At 42.1% G+C, this 21,413-nt stretch overlaps 1 protein-coding gene across 3 annotated transcripts in view; it reads left to right on the top strand.

Annotated features, from left to right (window-relative positions):
* LONRF2 (LON peptidase N-terminal domain and ring finger 2) overlaps positions 1–21,413 on the top strand; it is a 34,462-nt gene that overhangs the window by 4,349 nt on the left and 8,700 nt on the right. For all 3 annotated transcript variants that reach the window (XR_012579117.1, XM_074535790.1, XM_074535791.1), the window contains exons 2-9: positions 10,565–10,683; positions 13,889–14,011; positions 14,914–15,075; positions 15,535–15,760; positions 17,756–17,852; positions 18,213–18,327; positions 19,555–19,676; positions 20,506–20,664. Coding sequence is in view for 2 of the 3 variants with exons in the window: in XM_074535790.1 (XP_074391891.1) it covers positions 10,565–10,683; positions 13,889–14,011; positions 14,914–15,075; positions 15,535–15,760; positions 17,756–17,852; positions 18,213–18,327; positions 19,555–19,676; positions 20,506–20,664 (1,123 nt within the window). In the remaining variant the exon portion in view is untranslated. The remainder of the gene's footprint in view (positions 1–10,564; positions 10,684–13,888; positions 14,012–14,913; positions 15,076–15,534; positions 15,761–17,755; positions 17,853–18,212; positions 18,328–19,554; positions 19,677–20,505; positions 20,665–21,413) is intronic.

Here is a 21,413-nt window from a genome sequence, read left to right as displayed (position 1 = left end):
CAGTCCTCTTGAGATGTGATCTCTGCTGTATTATACAAAGTCACTGCCTTTTTTTCCCCTCTGCTATAGACATTGTAATAGATCCTCCATTATTGTAAGGTATCTAATTACCACGGCTTCAAAGCAAGCACATGTCAAGCTGCTTGAAAGAAAGTATTTGTTTCCAGATGGATCATTTTTTATGCCAAGCTTTATGCTGTTCAGCCATCATAATATCAACTATTGTCCAAATGTTGCTCTCATGGCTGTTACCCCAGCTTTCTGAATTTCATTTGTGTGGGGTGGGCTTCCTCTCTGCCATCCCTTCTCTTCTAACTAGCCTTTTGATTGGACTCCTAGGTTAGTTAAAGTGAAATATATTATAAATGTGTGCAGAATTGCTTTGTTTGTGGGGTTGTTTTCTTTTGTTTATTTGGGTTTGGGACCTCTTTGTGCAGTATGTGCTTTCTGCACCCTTTTTTTCTTTGACCTGCTGCTCTCTCGCTGATGGAGGTACTCTCTGGAGGGACTGTGCTGGGGAGGAGTACAATCATTTCCTTATATCCAGGCATACAGATTCTTTAACCTGTGTGCCTGAAGTTAAAGTAAGCTAGATTTCAGTGACAAATAAATGTATTTTGAGGATGTGCTTTTGGCAGTGTGTTCTGGTTTTGGGTTTTTTTTGTTTTTTTTTTTTTTTTTTTTTTTATTATTTCTCCAAAGCAGTTCTCAGTTACAGAGGCAACAGGTAGCGTTGGGAAGATTGTGAATAGAGCTTTTCCCAAGTAGAGCTCTAAAAGAGATGAAGCTCTCGTTGGGATGAGGGTACATTCATTAGACAACATGCATGTTACAGATCCCGGGTGGTCTCTCAGGCCTGCCCACAGGGCTGTGGCTCTGCTGGGAAGGGCTGTGACCTTGTGCCCACCTGACCCTTATCTCAAATGAGCTGCTTGGGGTGTGGAGGCCTGACCCTGCCCTGACTCCTGTGGTGTGAGGTGTGGGGTTTTTTTTGCTTGCTGTGTGCTGTGCAATTGGGTCCCAGCCCTGAGGGTGGCACACATCCTATCTGGATGCTGCTGTTCCAGGACACCTTGTTTCTTCATGAGACATGTTGGCTTCAGTGTGTAGTTACCCACTGCTGCAAAGTTCATCAGGCCTGAGAAGATGATTGTTTCTGGAGAGCTGTAAGAGCTCAGCAAACACTCTAAGTGATTGTGTTTACTTCTGGTGTGATGGACTCTTTCTGAGCAGGAGTACGTTTGTCCTGGGGCAGCGGGGGATAGCTAGTGCATGCAGCCACTCACATTGCCCAGGATTTTAGTTCCACCCCTGCCAAGGTTTCCAGAATGAGCATATAGGAGATAAAGCTCAGCTGTATCATAGAGTTTTCAAAACACAGTGACAGATTGAGGCCTTAGGAAGAAAGGGCTCCTTTGCACGTACATCTGTGTGGGTCTTTGTTTCAAGTGGATAAAGGATGGTGTAGGAAAGGCCAAAGAGAGGAGGTGAGTTTGTACCAAGCCCAGAGTAGTGTTAGAGGTAGCAGTGCTGCAGGGCAGGCACGGGAGATGCTGCTGTGTGCCTGCTGGGGATGCTCTGGTCTCTGGGAGGGCAGAGCTGCTCACTGGCCGCTGGCCCACGGGGTGGTGGTTGTGCTGTTGCTAGAAACAAAATGCAGATGCTTTCGTGAGCTTTGGTAGAAAGAGGAGAATCTGCCTCTCTTGGCCAGGCCTTGGACAGCCCTCCCCTCTCATCCCAGTGGATGATCATCATAAATTGGTCTGATCCAAAAGAAAGCTTATTGTGGCCACTCAACACTAATTACTTCTGTGGTCAAGCAATTAATGGAAATTTATCTGATGCCTACCAAATTCTCTCTTTGTAAGAATTGAATTAAGGGGGTGGGGCAAGCCAGGAGGCAGTAGCAAAAAGACAAAAAAAGCTACAGACCTTCAATGTGAGTTGTTTCAAGAGCAATTGCTGTAGATTTTCCTGCCATGTAAATGCTAGATCGTGGGGTTGCACTCTTTCCTGGAGAGCATGGCATAGGTAAGCTTCAAGCCAAGCGTTCTTTGAGTTAGGCTGAGTGTTTGCAGCCATAAGATGGGTGTTGGCAAGTGTTCTGCCATGCCCCAGGAATAATTTGCTTGGACATTTGCCTTCTATGTCTGTATCTAAGTTGTTTCAGGTAAGGGTGGGAAAGGATGATCAGAATTTCTTGGTGGACTGGGGGAATACTCTTCAGGTGCTTTCCTACTGCAGCCCTGACTAGTGACGGATGTTAGTCCTGGGTCAATCAAGGTCAGAAGAAGCAAAGAGCCCCAGTCTGTAAAGGGACTGAATGGTCTTTAGAGTGAGCTATGCATAAGCTTTTGTAGAGATGGTTGATGCCATTTTATGCATTTTATTAATTCTGCCATTTTCTAAGGTTGTACCCTTGTTAATGGTGCACTTGCACCAAAGTCTTATTCAAAGAAAACTGCTGGATAGCATCCATATGCACCTGTATGTGCATTATATATATTAGAATACTTTAATGGTCTCTTCTTTTGTATACCATTTCTAGAAGGCTGCTATTAAAGATAAGATAATTTGACCTTTTGTGATATGATAAAACAGATGTTGGCCAAATCTTCCTTCCTCACAGGGTCTTGGGCACGCTTTCCTGTTGGCAGTAGTAAAGAATTAAGTCTTTGATGTTGTACCAGCCGTTTAGCAAAAACAAGAAAAAAACTGTGGTAGACAGCTGTCATGACTCCTACAACAGTAACTGGTTCAGTCATTTTAATAATTTATCAGAAGAATATTTAATTTTTTACCTCCTAATGTAAGCTGACTTTAATAGAAGAATGAGAGTTAGTGTTTCTGAAATTACCTACTACAAAAAAATAGTAGCTGCTTGCTGCTTAGAGAAGTTGTGCTAAAAAAGGAACTTTCCCATCCCTCTGTAAAATCTTGGAATCCCTCTGTAAAATCTTGGAATCCACTTAAAGTGTGTGTCCAAAACCTCTTTGCTCTGTTCTACATGGACAGAAAAACATGTAAAAGTAGGAATCAAGGTTACTGAGAGACTGTTGCAGTAATCCCAGAGTTATTTTTAAACTTGAAATATTTTGCAGAGTTCTGCCCCTCAGTGCCTCCCCCCTTCTATTTTACTGTGAATTAGTGCTTGAAAAATAATAGTAAATACTTCATGTATGTCACCACTGGAAACATGTCAAGTCATTTGGAGGAGAAGCTCATGTTAGTCTTGGTTTGTACAGAGCTTGTGGTTGAGTGCTCAGGTCCTGTAGTTGGATCTCTGGAAGTTTTTGCCTGCTTGCAGAGGGTCTGCTGAAGGCAGAGGCATTGCTGAGCTGCAAGACCAGAGCCAAAGTGGTGAGGAGGCTTATTCATCACTGGCAAAGGGGGAGAAGGCATCATGCTGTACAGTACACAGTCTTGCTTTGGGTTTTTGGGTTTTTTTTCTGTGTTTTTTAAAAAAGTAATTAACATTGCTCATGTAACTTACCCCATCTTAAATGGCACAGAACTGTATTTTCCCCTCCCCCTTCATGTATGTAACCCAGATGTAATTTCCTATTAATAATTGAACTGCTTCAGCAATCATCGAGAATGAACTTATACCTACTTAAAGTCTGAAAAATTTTTGAAGTCTCTTCAAACAGCATACTCTTTTTTTTTTTCTTTGATTAAGTATAACAGAATGTCTCTTGCTTTTGAAAGAAGACGTTTATAGAACTGACTTGTGCTTCCTTATCTTAAAATTAGTAGGGTATTGCAGTACTCTTCATTTTTGCAATTGTATCAAGGGACATGCTTTGTTTTGAGGACAGAAGAAGTGAGGTAGTAACAGAGAAACAAGAGGGTCCTTTTTTGAAAAAGTCAGAAATTCTGAAACAAGCTTTAACTGGAAAAAGAGGTTACAGAGACCAGAAGGGTAACTTCTAGAAATGTAGCTTATGTACTAGTCATGTCAAAGAAGGCAACTACGTTGTCACTGGTAAGGTAGTTTTATGATAGAATATCTGGCTGTAAACTGATCTTGTTAAATAAACTGTGATTGTGGGAGATCTACTTGGCTGGTCCCGCCTTGTCTGCAAAGCACAATGGTGTCTTTGGAGCCTCCTTCCAATCACAGGTGGTTTTGCACCTAGCGTAGGTCCCTGTTTCTTTGCAAAGATCAGAGCTTTTCCTTGGGTGCTTTGAACATCTGGGTTGACCCCTTGATGGTTTTTGTTTTGGTTTTGAATCTTGCTTGTTATATCATACTTCATTCAGTAGATTTCTTGATTTGGGGCAGTCTCTGTACCTGCTGTTTGAGAGGATGATTCCATTCTGACTGAGGCTTTGGTAGGAAACCTTTCCCAGCCTTGAACTAAATGCTGGTTGAATTAGTAAGCACTGAAAAATGAGTCATATTTGTGTACTTAACTGCTTTTGTTATACTGGTGGCAAAAGGCCATAGATGACCTTGGGGTACATCATGTGAAGCAGCCCAAATGTCCAAAGGGTAGAGTGGGAACTGAAAATACAGGGAGAGTGTGTTGTTTTGTGTTGCATTATCTGGAAACAGTAGCAGGCATCTACCAGAGTGTTGAAAGATTAGGATTTGCATAGGCAGGAGCAATGATCTCATATATTGTGCTTAGCTCTATGTTGGGACTTTCTTGAATTTGGGACTTTTGCTGCTGCTGCAGTTCATGACATGGATTTGGGAAGAAGGTTATCATTGGCTTTGGAGTTGTGGTCATGGAACCTAAACTGTAGGTTAATGTAGTTGGTAATACATTAATTTTTAATAATGTAATGTAATGGACATGCTTCTTCCTCATGAGGCCAGAGCTAGAGCACAAAAGCGAGGATGCAAAATAACCTTCATCATCTGTAGCAGCTCTTCTGGGTAGCACACAACTTCCCTTACAGTGTATCTCCTGAGTAATAATGGGAACAGTGATTAGCTGTGCTTAGCAGTGATGACAGTCCAGCTTTAAATAACATATGGAGCTTCCTAGCTGAGGACTTACTGAGCCTGAAATAAGACTGCTGAGAATCTAAAGCATTTTGTTCAACACACTACAAGAGCTGGGTTTTTAAGCCTGGACTTTTGAGCAGCAAAATACAGGGGCCTGAGAGAAATTAATATCATTCTTAAAATCAAATTTTCCTTAAAAATTGGTGGCATAGGTTCCAAGTGGAGGATGGAGGTGCCCTGTGCTCCTCACCCTCACCACAGCCTATTTCAAGGGTACCTAAGGCCATACACTACTGCCTGCCAGTGTTGGTCCCTTGGTCCCCCAGGGGGAACGCCTGTTCACAAGTGCCTGTCTCTAAGTGCTGTGGAAGGGTGCTGGTTTGCACAAGTAGACTTCTGGAGGAAGTGCCACCTTTTATTGCATTCTCTGTGCACTAAAAGCTCTGTGCACTAAAAGCTCTTATACCTCTGGAGTCTTTGGTTACTCCACTTCAGGAAGATGCCAGTGATGTAAATGCAAGGAGGAAAAGCCATGTTATTCAGAAAATATCTATACCTTTTTAAAGTCCAGTTGTTAATCCAGTTAAGGTGGACTGATGATTCAGAAGACATGGGTTTGCTGATTGCAAGTAGGTGGTCATGTTCATTGTCCCCCTTAATCAGGTTTGGGAAGCTGACCCTGGTTTTCATCTTTGCTGTGAAATGAAGTTTTATTTTAAAGTCCTAAATGTCTTTACTACTTCTGCTAATTATTTTATCTAAACTGCACCTTTCTCTTTGCCACCCCCTCTCTCCCTACCAAACAACCCTGTGCATTCATTTTTTGTGTGTGTACTTGTCATGCTTACGTGAAGTTGGAAGTGAAAAGTTAATTTGCTATTCAGTTAATTACTAAAACTTGCTAATTTCTCACTGAAATAAAAGTATATGTTTCATATTATTTGTCAAGCTTATTAAAAGACTTTCGATGCTGAATTGTTCAGAAGTAAATGCATAATGTAGCAAAACAAGCCAAGTTTATTTCTCTCTCCAGAGCAGAAATTTCTTTAAAATGTGAGAGAAGTTTCTACTGAAATACTGTGCAGATTGACTCTGAAGAGCAATACTGAAATGTTTTTGTGATGACACTTTCAGTTCTGCTCATGCCTTCAGGAAATATGCTTAGTATTGAAATAGGTGTGAAGAAAATGCAATTTTCTAGGAAGAATTATCAGATAAGGAGAGTTAGAGAGTTCTTTAAACTTGTTCTTTCTGTTCTGAGTTCCTGGAAAAAGTCACTGTGTAGTTTATTACAGTAAAACTTGTATCGTCATCTACGGTCAGTTGGGCAAATTCTCATAATTCCTTTAACTGCCTTCCAGGCACAAGGAGATTTTGGGGAGCCCTGTTCTCCTACCAGCCTCCCAAACTCAGCAGAATAGTTTTTTAAAAAACTTGAATTCTTGGGCATATCTAGAAAAGTAATTTTGGGTGATAGCTTCTGCATAAGTTAAAGCATAGTATAACAAATGTGCAGATGAGCACAAACATGGTGTGAGAGGAAAATTAATGGTTTTGAAGAAATCCAAGCTGACAGCCACACTCAGGGTCGGCAATATTTGGTGGTCCATAGGAGAGTCCAGGAGGCAAAGACCCAAACATTCCTCTGCTCTGGGCCCTGTATGGGCTAGGGTTTTGTCTGGTACAGTGGAATTATGGCTGGGGGGAAGGGAGATGCTTGGGAATACTTCCAGGACTTGTGTCTTGGAGGAAGTCCCTGTGTTCCAGCTGCCTGGAGCCGCAGATCATGGGAGCCTCAGCACTGCATCCCTGATGCTGACAAGGACATAAATTTTGCTGTGCAGCTGTAGATTCCCAGGAGGAGATGGATTCACAAAATGCCATCTGCTGGTATTGTGGAAACAGTAAAATTTTCTACGCTTTTCTTTTTTAATATGCCCTGAAATAATGGGTAATTTCATAAAATAAATCTTCTTTTTCCTCTGCTCTTTATCTCCAAAAGAGAGAAAGGGTGCATTATTTTAAAACAAATTTTTAACTATTGTGATTGTGCAGCTTTTTCTTTTAGGGTTGTTTCTTTGGGTTTGTTTTGTTTGTTTGTGGGTTTTGCTTGTTTTTGTTTTGTCTTTTGTTTGATTCTTTGCTTGTTTGTTTTTTAATTGAAAAAAACCCCAACTTGACAGTTATTATAGTGTAGAATCAAAATGTTAGGAGTTGGAAGGGACCTTAAAGATCATCTAGTCCCTTGGGCTGGGACACTTTTCACTAGACAACTGAACTGAGTCGCTCAAGGCGTTGCTGAGCCTGGTCTTGAACACTGGCATACTGGCAACTTTCACAAACTCTGTACATCCTCAGGCCCTCTCCTTCCACCTTCTGTGACTAATTATTTTCATCACACCATTTGCTGTAGCATGGAACAATATCATGGTGCTCTCAAGAAGCCCTGTAGCTACTTAGCCTGTGGGTGGGTATACACTTCCACCTGAGCCTTGAGTTGGAGTCAGCCAGCTGGTACCTCAGTTCCACTGACAAAGAATGAGGTTTCAGTCCATCTGGCTTTGCCCTGATGGGATGCAGACCCTCTTGGGACAGTCCTGCTGGTAGCAGGAGGCTGGGAACTAGGGATGCATGGGTTGGGTGTGGAGCCAGCAAGATTTCAGGCTGCACTGCTTGCTCTGTGAGTGGGGTGAGCCTGAATGGAGGTGGCTAGGCACCACTCTAGCTATGGCATCTAGTCTAGACGCTTCCTCTCCCTGCAGAAGACCTGTTACACTATAGCCTCATAAATACTTTCTTCTTTAGCAAAGTTGTTTGGTTTGTTGGGTTTTTTTATCCTTTCTCTCAGTTAACTAGACATTCCCTGCCAGTTACTCATTAAGATGGGCCACACCTTTTGCTTGCTGACTGAGTCTCAGGGAACGAGAGGTACTAGCCCTGAATACACGTAGGCTTTCTGGCTTGCCTCCAGGTTGGCTTATTTTCCCTTTATATTGTGATACCCTTTGGACTGTGCTTCAGGAGGATCTGCTGCTATTCCCACACTGCTGTGCTCTGCAATGGCTTTTTTTTGCTTAAAACTCTTGCAGTGAAGATAAGTTCCTGAAAAAGAGCTGATGAACCTGTTCTCTCTCTGGGTCTATTGGGTGTGTGAAGTGTTCTGAAGAGTGCTGGAAAGCATCAGTGTGGTTAAAATGTGCAGTAGTGAACAGAAGCAGCAAGCTGACTTGCTTTGTCCCTTAATCTCACACTGCTTCCTTTCCCTGGGATGCCAGAAATACCCCACCCTGCACCCTGCTTTCCTGTGGAGGTGCCTAACTCTGCTTGCTGCTTCTACCCACCTCAGCATACCCTGCAGCTGGGTACCTAGAGCAGTTACAAAGATGGAAATATAGTGTAAATTCCTTACTGTTCAAATGCAGCTAAATAATTTTGTATTTGAGCATTTGCTAAAAGGAACAAAAAGCTTACTTGAAGATCTTAGGTTAATTGCTCTTCAATTTCATTTAACTTGCAGTCTTTTTAAAAACTATCGGGTAGAAATGTGGATCACTGCATGTGGCAGTCTGCATGTGTAATAGTTAAAAAAAACCCACAACAAACCACCATAAAACCACACAAGCAGAAACCAGCACAGAACCCCACCTTGTGAGCTTTTGCAGAGCTCTTTAAGTGTAGTCTCTAGCTGTCAGTGTCTGAGAGCAGTTGGAGAAGCATCAGCCCTGCTATGCCATGCTGCAGTTAGTGTATCTGGCATCAGTCCATGCTACAGCCAAAAAAGGCAGCGCTCCTTGCTGCTTCTTTCCTTCTCATCCGGTGTCCTGGCACTCAAGTTTGTATGGCTGGACAGTGAACTAGTTAAGGGGAAACTGATCCTCTTAAAACTTTCTATTTATTTGTTGCTGTTGAATTAACTTCCAGTCAATTGATTCTTTGCTCTGGTTCTCGGTGCAGGGCGTGAGCCTGGTTTGCTGCACAAGCAGCAGCATCAGCACAAGAGAGGGGAGGAGGAGGGAGGGGATGTGATCTTGGGCCATCCCTCCTTGTAGGTGCTTGAACTTAGAGTGGTGGCACCTGCAGCAGTTGTGCTTGCTCTGTGTCCATGCAGATGTGCTTGTATCTGGGCTGTGATGGGCAATGTGTTCTTACTGAGGCTGTGTTTAGGATGCTGGTGCTGAAGTGAGATCCAAACAGTGAAGCCAAAGCAGGCTGAAGAGAGTATGGAGACAGGAGCTCTGTGTGTGAGCATGCATAAGGGGGTATTTGTTGGAAAAGTTTAGATGTGAGCTAATTTGGATGTGAAGTTTAAAAGTTACAGAAATGTGGTACTGTCTTTCTGCACACCTTGGAGCCTTTTTAAAGATTGTTACCCGTTCTGACAGTTTTAACCAGCTCACGTTTGGGAAAGGATTACTGCACTTAGCTGCCAGCAGCCCCCTTCCAGCCTTCCAGAGGTCTCTCCCAGTACATGAAGGTCACCAGTCACCAAGAGTAAATCTCTCACAAATCTCATCACCTATGATGACATCTCTGTTCTAGTGAACAAAAGCAGAGCATTATTTGGGATTGAGTGTGTATTTTGCAAGGATGCTGCCACAGCCTGCTACAGTGTCCTTGCCAAGCTGGGGACGTTTTGGCAGGGAGGTGGAGAATTGACTTGGACCATGGGCATGAGGTGGTCCCTAGTGGCTTGGGAGCTGCTGGGCAGGTGGCTGCCAGTGTTGTTGTCCAGGTATCAGTAATGGGGTTGACACAGTTCAGCACCTTACTAACAGCTTCCATCACAGGCAAGAGCACACTGTCAGTGACACCAGACTGGGAGAGGAAGAAGCGACTCATGTGTTGAAGGGCAGGGCTGCAATCAAACCAACAACCTGGGGTATGAGCTGACCAGCATTGTCTACTTCTGCAAAGGAAGTACATCTGGGACACAATAACTCTGTGCAATAGGATGGGCTGGACTAGACAGCAGATCTGCAGAAAAGAGCTGGAGGTCCTGATGGGCAGGCTGAACATGGATCAGCCAGTGTTTCTGTGAAATAAACATGTGTTCTAGAGACCTTAAGAAAGAATAGATTAATAATGCTTGGGAACTTCATAATCCATGTGAACTGAATGATTCATGAATTTGTGGAGGCAAGGTGTGTGATCATGAGAGGTTTGCTTGCCCTGGGGAAGGCAAGCGGATATGAAGCGTAAAGGCTGCATGCATTTTTGTTATTAATGGCTTCTGGTAACGTTTTAGCTGAAGTGCTGCACTGGTGATTTCTTTCTCCATACTGAGAGTAGAAACACTTGCAGCTTTTTTCTTTTTGCTTTCTGAAGTGCCCTGTAAGCAAGATGGGTAAATAAGCAATGGCATCCCATTTGTGGATATGAAATATGTCCTGTTGAATGAAACACAGCAATTGCTTCAGAGTGAGAAGAATATATTTTAAACAGAAAAGAATGAAGGAATTACCTTTTTTCCATTACAGGAGAGTATAAATGCAGTGGGTGGGAAGCAGTGACTTTTTTTGTTACTGTGGCTGGATATGAGGTGATAGTATTTAACATGTCCTGGTACTTCTTTTAATGAAGTTCCTTGCAACTGTTTTTGTTTCCCAGCTCCTTGCAAGTGTTCACTGATAGCACAGCGGGCGGAGCTCTGTACGCTGATGAAGAACTACCAGCAAGCTCTTCACGACGCCGACATCCTGTGCCGGAGCAAACCCCACTGGCCTGCGGTACGGTGCTTGCCCTTTGTAAAGAGCAAAATGAAAACTGCTTCTTCTGTGTGCTGGGGGTGGTGTTGAAAGAGCATTGTGGCATTAACAGGGCCAAAAACGTCTTAAGTTCTTCAAAGAATAAGTCTGGAAGGTACTCAGAATCTCTCCGACTGGTCGGATTTTGGTGGTGGGCAGCTGGTGGTGTGGTTTTGGTCATGGTGCCTATTATCTGTTACAGCTTGTGCTTCAGCTTGACAGGAGAATCAGTCTAGAAGGCTCTAGCAGCCCAGGCTGGCCCTGCAGGTCCCTCTGGGATGATGTGTCCCCAGGAAACTGGTGACTTTGACAACCTGCTGGCCAGTGTGTTTTTCTGAGAAGCCACCCAGACTGTATTTCAGGATTATTTTCTTTCCCTCTTTAATCCTAAGATTTCATATCTATGCTGTCTACCTGTGTCATGGTGTTTCATAGAGGGGTTGGGATTTTCTTCATAACCAAAGCATGTGCTACAAGGAGCAGTGGGCAGTTTGAAGCAAGTATCAGAAATGATGTTAGGAGGGAGAAATGGAAGAAGCTCGTGGTGCCCCTCACTATTACTGGTTGCCTGAGGCTGGACTGAGTGTCCAGCAGTTCACCTCACCTAGGATTACACCTGCAGTCAATCTCTCCTGTCAGCAGCAAAACTTCAGCACAGGTTTGAGCAGATAAAGCCTCTGGCTGCTTACTGGGGAGAGCATAGTGTGGGGAATTGGGGAAGGATTTTAGGCAGACATTGTCTTCCTGTGGAGACTAAGGAGGTGTTGCATAAATGCCTTGGCCTCCCGCCTGAGCAAGCAGGGCTATGCATCTAGTGCTCCATTCCCAGTCAGGGGTGATGCAGGGCAGGCAGAGAGGTGCTGTCTGACACACCGAGTCTCTGTCAAGTTAGGTAATTTTCTCTGAAGGCTATCTGTGCTGTCACCCATTAAAACCTTTCATGTTGCAAGGCAGTTCATAATCTTCCCCTGCATCCAGTTTGCTTCTTTGTCTTGGATAATTTCTCAAGTCAGGAATCCCATCTTGGGCGATGCTGGCTGGATTTCTGTGCAGAGGGAGAAAAATTAATAATGCACGTTCAGATATTTTCTTGAAGTGTCTTCTGTTTGCCTGAATCCATGGAAATGTGATGTGTGTCAGTCGTAGGCGGATAAAGGTTTCATTAATCACATCTCTGAAGAATGTTAATTGAAAATGAATTTTGTCATCATGGCGTAACCAGCAGTGTCTCAGACGTACTTCACTTGTGCTTTCATGTTTGTGAGGACATCAGCATAAGCTGTGCTGACCCAGAATCCGTGTTCTCCAGGAGTTCTAGGCATCTCCTTTGTTTTGTGTATTACAGCATCTCATCCAGTGGCAGAGATTAGCTCAAACATGTGCTGTGTAGTTTAAAAAAAAAAAAAACCCAGCATAAAATTAAACTTAATTCTGGGAGTAGCTCCTAGGGTGCAAGTGTTCACCTACCAGTATCTTTTAGCTTATTGATAACAGATGTAGTGGCTTGCTGAGTTACTGGTGAAATTCCTTGGCATGCAATAGTCACTGGAGCTATAGATAAGTTGGTTTCTGTCCTGGGTTGACAATTGCTGTGAAAAACAGGCTCTGTAGGGCAGGGAGAGTTTTCCAGTTGTGTTTTTATTTAGAGGCAGACAGAACTGCCCTCCTGCCTGCTACTCATGGTCCTGCTTGGATCTCCCTTTCAGTCTGATGCTTGTCAGGGGTATATGAAAATAGGAAAGGGAAGGTGGCAGTGGTAGTCTCTGAAGTACAGGGGGCCTCTAGTCCCTGGGCCTAACTTCTGGTGTTGGATCTTTAGGTGCTTTGTGGACAGCCCACCTCAGTTCTCCCTTGCAGGTCAGATAAGGACATTGCTCTTAGGGCCTCGAAGGACGAGTCTGAGCAAGCCTGTAGGCTCCCCAGTGAGTGATGCTGGCAGTGATGACAGGCATGTAAAAGTTAATATGGAGGCTGTGCAAGCATCCAGGTAAGAAGGTCAGGGTCAGGCCTCACAGTATCTCTCATCTTGCTGCATTGAGGAAAAGAAAAATGTATCTCACCTGGAGAGAATTGATGTGTACTGAGACTTCTTGTACAGGTCACAAAATGATAATTATGTTAATTAGCCTGGCCTGTGCAGCACTTGCTGCTTGCTTTTGGCATAAGCTTCCTTCTTCCAATTCCAGTGCAATGGTAAAGATCTTAACAGGTCTCAGCTTGGACAGCAGTATTGAAAGAAGGAGGGAGTTACCTGCTGAGGAAGATTGTGTGATACTGGATCTTTCAACATTATTATGAGGCGAGAAAAGTGGATCTGCTTATCTAGCCAGTCTCTCAGATGTGTGAAGCTGTACTGAAAGTACAGCCCAGAGATGTTCACATGGGTCAGGGGTGGACTTGTAGAGCATGCTTCTGTCTAATAACCAAGGGGGAAATGTTTAAATGCACACTTAGTTTCTTTTCATTGTGAAGGAAGTAATTTCTGTAGTCAAATTAGAACTGTAGTTTGATATTTGCAGGTAAGTTCAGAGGCAAAGCATTCCACTCTTGCTACTAGTAACAAGTAAAGTAGGATTTATTCCCAAGCTGGGTACCATAGCTGTTGGCCATGGACATGTTAGTCCAGAACACACGGGAGAGGTAGGGTGGGCTAAAATGCTTCAGGTTAAATATTGATATGTTGCCCTAAATTCATGATGGTTTTGGGCCAAATTAGACAGGTGAAAAATTATCTCTGTCCTAATAAGACATCCAGGAGAAGTGACTCTCATGAAGTATCTCAGTTGACACTTCCAGGCTGCCCTCTGCCACAGCCTTTTCTGTGCAGATGTCTTACTTTTTAAGTTTGTCCTGGTATGTGAAACTGTTCTCTGGTGTATTCAAGCACAGTGGGATGTGTAGCAGACTTTGCCCCTGGGGGGAAAAACCCCTCCTTATTCCCAGCTCTTCTCTAAGGAAATGAGCAGTGCCTTTGGCAAGGGATGATGCAGCAGAGAGTTCCTGGGGAATCTTTTTTCACCAGAAAGGACTGAATTTCTTTCAATCACGCCTTTCAAAGAGGTTGTTTCCTGAAAAGCATCTTGTTCTTCACATGTAGAACGACTTTGACTTTCAGGTTTGTTTTCAGGTGTATTGCTGCCACTTCAGAAATGATCTCTAGAATTGTACATTTCCTTTGTGTGAACAGGGCCATTATGTGAAAGCAAAAGCTCTGTCTGGATTGGAAAGGACTGAGGAAGCATTGAAGGAATTTCTTTATTGTGTTGCCTTAAATCCTGAATGGAGCTCAATGAAGAAAGAAGCCCAAAAGGTATAAAATGTATTTACTGACTGTTTGGCCATTGTGTTGCTTTTAATCCCACAACCAAGTAAAATTCATGGTATTTCAGGTGATAGTAAACACCCAAAGAATAGTTTGATTCAGGAGATTATCCAATAAACCTTTTTATTGTGAGGCACTTCTTGGTTTTGGTTGATGCCTCATCCAGAGGGATTATATATTTGTGAATTCCACTGCGTAGGCTTGAGGCTGCTAATTTTAGTACCCATCAAAAAATGACTTTTATGTGGGAAGTGGCAGAGGTTTGAGGAGAGGAAGCTGTGTGCTGCCCTGTGCTGGAAAAATCCTGCAGTCTTTGTAGCATTTTGTTCCTTATGGGGAGTCAGACACATTAAGTGCTAACAGCCCATCATCAGGTTCTCTGTGACCATCCACACAGGCAGCTTTTTATAAAAATGAGATGAGGATTTGGCGAGATGCTTGGTGTGAACTGGTGAGAAGAGGAGCAGGCTTTAAGTTAGGGGTTAAATCTGCTTGAGGATGGAGGAGATGGATGAAGAACACAAGAAATGTTTAAACACATCTTTGTTAACTGGTTTTGATGGGAAAGCATGGTCTGAAGAGTTCTGGAGGCAGGATCAAAGTGGAGATGGGTAGGATCCAGGAGAAGGATGCAACAAACTGCTGCCCTTGTTGCTATTGGGGAGCAGGATCCTTTGGTAAGGGAGATGGGCACCAGAAGAGCACCTTGGAATGTGACTGTGGTTGTGGTGGGTGCTGCCATCCAGGTTTCCCCTGGGCATTGGGGAGTGCAGGATGTCTTGGATGTTGCAAGCTAGAAACTGTGAAGTTTGTGCATCTGTGTTCACATAAACATAAATATCTATGTTGTAATTATTACCTTTTCTTTTTTTCTCTCTCTAATTGACTAGATAATGTGTGAGATGTTTTTCCCAGCCTTTGAAAATGTGCATGATAGTCTAACAGCACCTTTCTCTAGTCGAACATCCCATACAAGATTGAAACCTGCATTTCTGAGTAGCATAAACACACAGTCAGCTGTGGAAGATAACTCTGTTGCTGGGTCCTCAAAGGTAAAGCAAAAAGTGTTAAACATAAAAATACCAAAAATAATATATGGGTCTTTCTGATCTGTGTGCCATTGTCTTTGTCTGCACCTGAGTAGGCACTTACTTTCATGGTAAGCCTGTTCTCTCCATTGCTGTTGGATGTCTTATTGGGATGTACTTCCTCAGAAAATTAAGAGAGTGAACCTTTTTCTTCAGAAAACAATGTGATGCCTTCATCCCTGTGGGGATCAGTTGTGTTAGTGGTTTTTTCTACTGAAGATACTAGTATGACAGGAACATAATTTCTAGAGACAGGAGCTGTAGGGAGACTTCTCAATTACTTCATGCAATTGAGAAGTGACCTTTGATACAGACCTTTCTCCATTGCTAGGCTCCTTGTGGGAAAAATGATCTATTGCTGATAAAACTAATAGATAAAAACCAAAATTGTCTCATGCTGTATATAACTTCTTATTTTTCTAGGACACTATGTTCAGGTTAACAAAAACCCCGTCCCAAGAATCTGATGTATTCAGAAGCACTGATTCTTCTGTTACCCATCATGTTCTGGATCTCTACTTTGATGACAACCAGAAGTCTTTGGGAGCTATTCTCTCCAGTTTACCTGGAGTTGGCTTAAAAAGAAAGCTGTCCAATGATATGAGGGATTTGCAGAGTTTGGATGTCCCCAGTAAGATTCTTAAAAAAGGTTTGTGTTATGGCTTAGAAAAGTGATTTCTCTTGCATATACTGAAAAACTGTAAACTTTTTTACTCTTCCCTTTTTCATAGGGGTCAATAAAACATTCCCTACAGGAATTGGGGTAATATTTTGTTCTCTGGTGTGTCTGTTTCTGCTCTAACCTATTTACCCTATTCCAGAGCAGTTTAAGTTCACTGACTGAAAACTGTATTTTTCATTCTCAGATGGGCCATTTCCAATGTAATGTGTGGGTAATCCATTTGCACTAAATCTTCTTGTTGGTAGTGCCATTTCCATTTTCTAGGTCTCAGCTATAGCTGAACTTCATTGTCTTTCTATATGATTGAAAGATTAAGTAAGCCCAGAAACTAATCTTTAACTGGCATTAGAAACGGTCACATGCAACTTTACATGAAATTTTCCAAGCAAACAAAGAAGCCTTTTCAAGGGTAATAAGCCCCCACCGCCCAGTTTTCTGTTACTTGATAGCTGTGCTTACAATTTGTATGCTTCTCAAGCTTCTAACAAAGACCTCCAGAGTGGCTTTAATACTCAGGGCTAAAAATGCTGAAGGCAATACTTTACTGAGTAGTGTAATAATTGGTTAACCATAGACTTTGAAAATGTTGCTGTGCTGGCGTGAATTTTTTCCCTTTATGAAAAAAACCAAAATCCACACTTCCAGGAGTTTGATTTGTGCCTGAAAATGTTACAATGTTTTCAAGTACAGCTGTCTGTCTTTGACCTCTACAAAAGATAAACATATATATATATGGCCAGTTTCTGATCATGTTGTTATGGAGGAAAAAAACCTGTACTTGCCTGTGAACTGCAGACTTAGTAAACAGATTGTGAAATCTGACCCACCTGTATCTTCACAGGGAAGGCCAGAGATCATGTTTTACCCATAAGCACTAATTTCTGGTGTGTTCTAGGTCCCAGTGCCATGTTACTATTTGCAGAATTAACTCAGCCAGGTTCTTGTAATTACTAAATGCTAACATGTGAGATGTAGGTTAAAGATAGCACTGTTTTTCTTTGTAGGCCACACGCCACCTATCCTGTCTGTGCTGGAGATAAACCAGATGCTGAGCATAAGTTACTCTTTAACAAAGCATCCTAGTATTTTAACTTCACATAAAAAGCAGAGCTTTTAAATGATTAAGAATTGGGTTAATAAAAAACATGTGGAGGCAGCAGTCATGGCTCTCTTGCAATTCATCACAAAGATGCAGATTGTAAAAGAAGTTGCAGGATTTGCTTGTTAAAATGTCAACAGAATCTGGAGCTGATAACTTTTGAACCTAAATAATGCTGCTGTGAAGTTTGAAGTGCATACCCGTAAAGTTAGTTTAACCCAGAGGTATAAACCACCCCCAAAAATCAGTCTGTGTAGAATTTTAAGTGAAGTGTTTTGCCTCTCTGTTTGCAGATTGTTGAGCTAGTAAAAGCTGTGTTAGCTAATGCAGCTCTAGTAGTCCTTTTAACTTTTAAGCTGTCTGAAATTTGGGATTTCTAGAACAGCCTAGTCTAGAAAAATCTAAGCCTTTTTATATTTGTAAGAAAAATTACCCCTGCTGAGAAATCTATAATAAACAGTGATGAAATATTTTGACTGTGTGTAAACAAATTAAATTCTGGACTTAATGTACTTAAAAACATCTGGCCTGGCTGATGTGGGGGTGGTGATGGGAAAGCAATAGCAGAATATTTTAAAAACTAGCTTAGAAAAACCCACAAAACAATCATTTTTGGAGGAGCAAATAATGGATATTCAGTTCTAAAGTGTATTCTCTGGCCACAGACGTCATCCTCTGCTCTCCAAAAGATCTCCTGCCAAAAAATCTAAAACTTAGATGAGGAGGTATGTTTGTTAGAAACAAAACTTCAGAAAAGAAAAGGCAAAAATCAGGTTTTTTATGGAAAATTTAACAGTGCAAAGAACATTGGAAAATACATTAATACTTACATCTTTACTATGATAATCTTCTTGACTACTTAGATGGAGATGTTTTACCCGAAAACACCACTGACACTTCAGGTGAAATACCGACAACTCTGGTGGATGCATCGGACTTCGAGTGTTCCCTCTGCATGAGGTATGACTGTGTTGACTGGCTTTAACATAACAAAGCCTCTCTAGCTTCTGAAAAAAGTTACCATGGTGTAAGAAGAGAAACCTGCCAGAGAATGTCTAAGTCATTATTCTGTTCCTTTTTGCTGAACCTTACATCTGGTGAATCTTTACAGATGTGGTTTTCTCCATTATGTGTGCAGTTCTCCATTGTTCACCACTTGTGAAAAGGAAAACCTTTTTTTTTTTATCCTTGGGTAATGCCTGTCACCTGTGCTTTATACAATAGCAGAAAAGAAAGAAAGAGTTAGGACTCTTTCCTCTCCACACACTGGGAGTTGTTTTTGTTTCCAGCTTAGCTTTTCTGCTATGTTTTCATGTTAAGGTTGTTCTACGAACCTGTTACCACACCCTGTGGACACACCTTTTGCCTCAAATGCCTTGAGCGTTGCCTTGACCATAATCCACTCTGCCCACTCTGCAAGGAAAAGCTGTCAGAAGTAAGTATGTCCTCGCCCCAATTAACAAAACTGCACAAACTTGTGTTCTTCTGAAAACTTCTATGTGGAGATTTTCTCTGCTCTGCTTGTGAGCTGCATCCAAAGCAGTGTGGCCAGCAGGGTGGGGGGCAGGATTCTGTCCCTCTACTCCTCTCTGGTGAGACCCACCTGGAATGTTGCACCCAGCTCTGGGTCCCCAGCACAGGGGTACAGCAAGTCCAGAGAAGGGCCATGAATCTAGTCTGGGGCTGGAGCACCTCTCCTGTGAAGAAAGGCTGAGAGTTGTGGTTGTTCAGCCTGGTGAGGAGAAGGCTCTGGGAAGCCCTGCTCTTGGCCTTACAGTACTTCAAGGGGGTTTGTAAAAAGATAGGGACAGGCATTTTAGTAAAGGGGCAATGCTTTTAAAGTGAAAGAGAGTTGATTTAAAGATATTAGATGTAAGTAAGAAATTTTTTACCATGAGGGTGATGAAAAGTTGGAAGAGGTTGCCCACGGAGTTGGCAGATTCTCCATCACTGGAAACATTACAGGTCATGTTGGATGGGGGGCTCTGAGCAATCTGATCCATTTGAAAATGTCCCTGCTCACTGAAGGGGTTGGACTAGATGACATTTAAAGAACCTTTCCAACCCAAACTTCTATGATTCCTTGAAAGCAGAACAAGACAGTACTGACAACATCAAGCTGTGTACAGACCTCATTTACTGAAGGATATATTTGGCATTCATTGGAATACAGGTGGTTTAGCTGGCTCTTAGGGAAGTGGGGGCTTCCAGTATCACATCAGGCTCATGCCTGGGGAACCCCTCCATAGCTGTGTTCATACCAAATTTCCTGTTTGAGTGGAAACTGTGGTATATGAGGAATGGTTGGTCCTTGATCAACACTTGCCAGCAGCAGACATAAGGTATCCCATACATAGTGCTTCTTGCCAGTAAGCTGACAGCTGTAGATGGAAAAGATGCATGTATCTTTGCAAAAGTGAGGATGGACTGCCTTTTCTTCCTGCCAGTACAGCTTTGCCAAAAAAGGGGATGGGGTTAAAAGGACAGTGGGGTGAACCATATAGGCTGAAGTGGAAGCTTTGGTGCCTGGAAGCTTAAAAGGGTAAGGAATCTGTACAGTCCTAACTAATGTGCACTTGGGCCTCAGGGAAAAATGGGCTGGGAGGAAGAGATGTTACTTGTTTTCTTGTTACCAGACTTAAGAGATGACTGTTCCTTGTAGTTTCTGGCAAGCAGAACTTACAAGAAGACCGTCCTTACAGAAGAACTGATAGTCCGTTACTTGCCAGAGGAATTATCTGAAAGGAAGAAAGTTTATGATGAAGAAATGAAGGAATTGTCAAAGTAGGCTCTCTTTATATTACTGACAGCTGTTACAAAAAATTCTAAATTCTTCTTCAGTCTAAATTACCGAAGAAGATTAATTTGCTTATGAAAATGCACCAAAGGAAGGAATTTGTAAATGAACCTGCCAGATGTTTTGTATTTTTAACGTGTATGTTGCAGATAAACAAGTAACAATGTTCTTGGATGGTGGAGAGGCAAAACAAAATTCTTAAAATAAAGATAATTGCTTTTTCCTATGAAACAACATAATAGCTTTAGAAGTTACAGTGGGGGTTTTCTGGGAGTAGAATTTAAATTATCAATGGGTTATCCTTCAGGTCAGGAAAAGTTCAAGGATGCAGTTTTGTCAGTGACTTGCGAATGTTGTGCTATAACTCAGCTAAAAAGTAAAACAAAACATGCAGTTAATCCTGAAAAAAATTAAGTAGATTAATTGCTTTTAAATCAAAGGGGTTTACTGATTCTAGGGATTCTCTGCCATCTTGCTTTGAACATGGCTGGGTCTTAAGTACTTTATTACTCTGAAAAGTTGTCACCAAAATCTTGCCATGTATATAAGATGTGTCACTGTGCATGTTTGTGGGAAATTGGCTATTTCTTGACTTTTTTCCTTTATGGAAGTAGGTTAGAGGGATTGTTTACTTAATGTACTAAGGAAAAGAGTCCTGAAATATTGTTTGTCTTGTGAAAATGGCAAACCTCAAAGAGATAGGCATTTAGAAAGATTGAGTCTAAGGAAGCCATTTGTCTTCTATTAAAGATATATTCTGAATATAGCAGCACCCAGAAAAAAAGGTGATTTTTTTTTTAAACAATTTTCTTACAGTTTGAATAAAGATGTTCCCATCTTCGTATGCACCATGGCCTTTCCTACCATCCCTTGTCCACTCCATGTCTTTGAACCTCGCTATCGCCTAATGATAAGAAGATGCATGGAAACTGGTACCAAGCAGTTTGGCATGTGCTTAGCTGATGAATTAAAAGGGTAAGGAGATGAGCTGAGAATGTCCTGTTGTTGCAGAGGCAGCTGTGAGCTAATGGAATACTGCAGCACAGTATACTTGTCTCCCCAAACCACTGTGGTTCCTTCCAGTCCTGTAGGAACCAATACTAAAGTTGCTTACTTCTTAGTTTTGAACTTTCAACATTCCTTTTTACACAAAGAAGTAATTTTATTACTCCCCTGTTGGTTAATAGCAAGAATGCAACTCATCCTGTTACTACAGGCTCCAAAAATAGCATTTAATTGGCTGCGTGTTTGGAAAGTTTGCTGGCCTGTTTGTTCCAGTGAAAACTGACTGTCTGGGTAAGGTTCCCCCTCTGTCTACTCAGTTTAAAAAGAAACAAAACAAAAATAACACAAAACATTCAGACCTCCCATAGCTTTCCTGAAAGAGTGGTATCATTTTAATGAGACAAAGTATACGCTTGGCTGAGAAGTCTGTTTTGCTGCTGGATGTTGAATTTGAATGTTTGTCTTTACTGCTGTGTTGCAATGTCTAAACTATCTGCCATGAGTGGGTTACACTGTCTTTCTATATGATCATACCTTTCATTCATTTCTGTGAATTCTGACACTGATGTGTTTCCAGCTCCCTATGCAGAGGCTGACTAGATTAAAGGTCCCTTACAACACAAAGCTATCCTCTGATTCTACTAAAGCCTTCAAGTTTAAGTGTTTATTGATAATGGGGTTTTGAGACCATGCTCATGGGAGAAGCATGAGGTGATCTT

The sequence above is a fragment of the Zonotrichia albicollis genome, chromosome 2 (genome assembly GCF_047830755.1).
Source record: "Zonotrichia albicollis isolate bZonAlb1 chromosome 2, bZonAlb1.hap1, whole genome shotgun sequence".
Taxonomy (NCBI): domain Eukaryota; kingdom Metazoa; phylum Chordata; class Aves; order Passeriformes; family Passerellidae; genus Zonotrichia; species Zonotrichia albicollis.
This window is presented reverse-complemented; position numbering and strand designations above follow the sequence as displayed.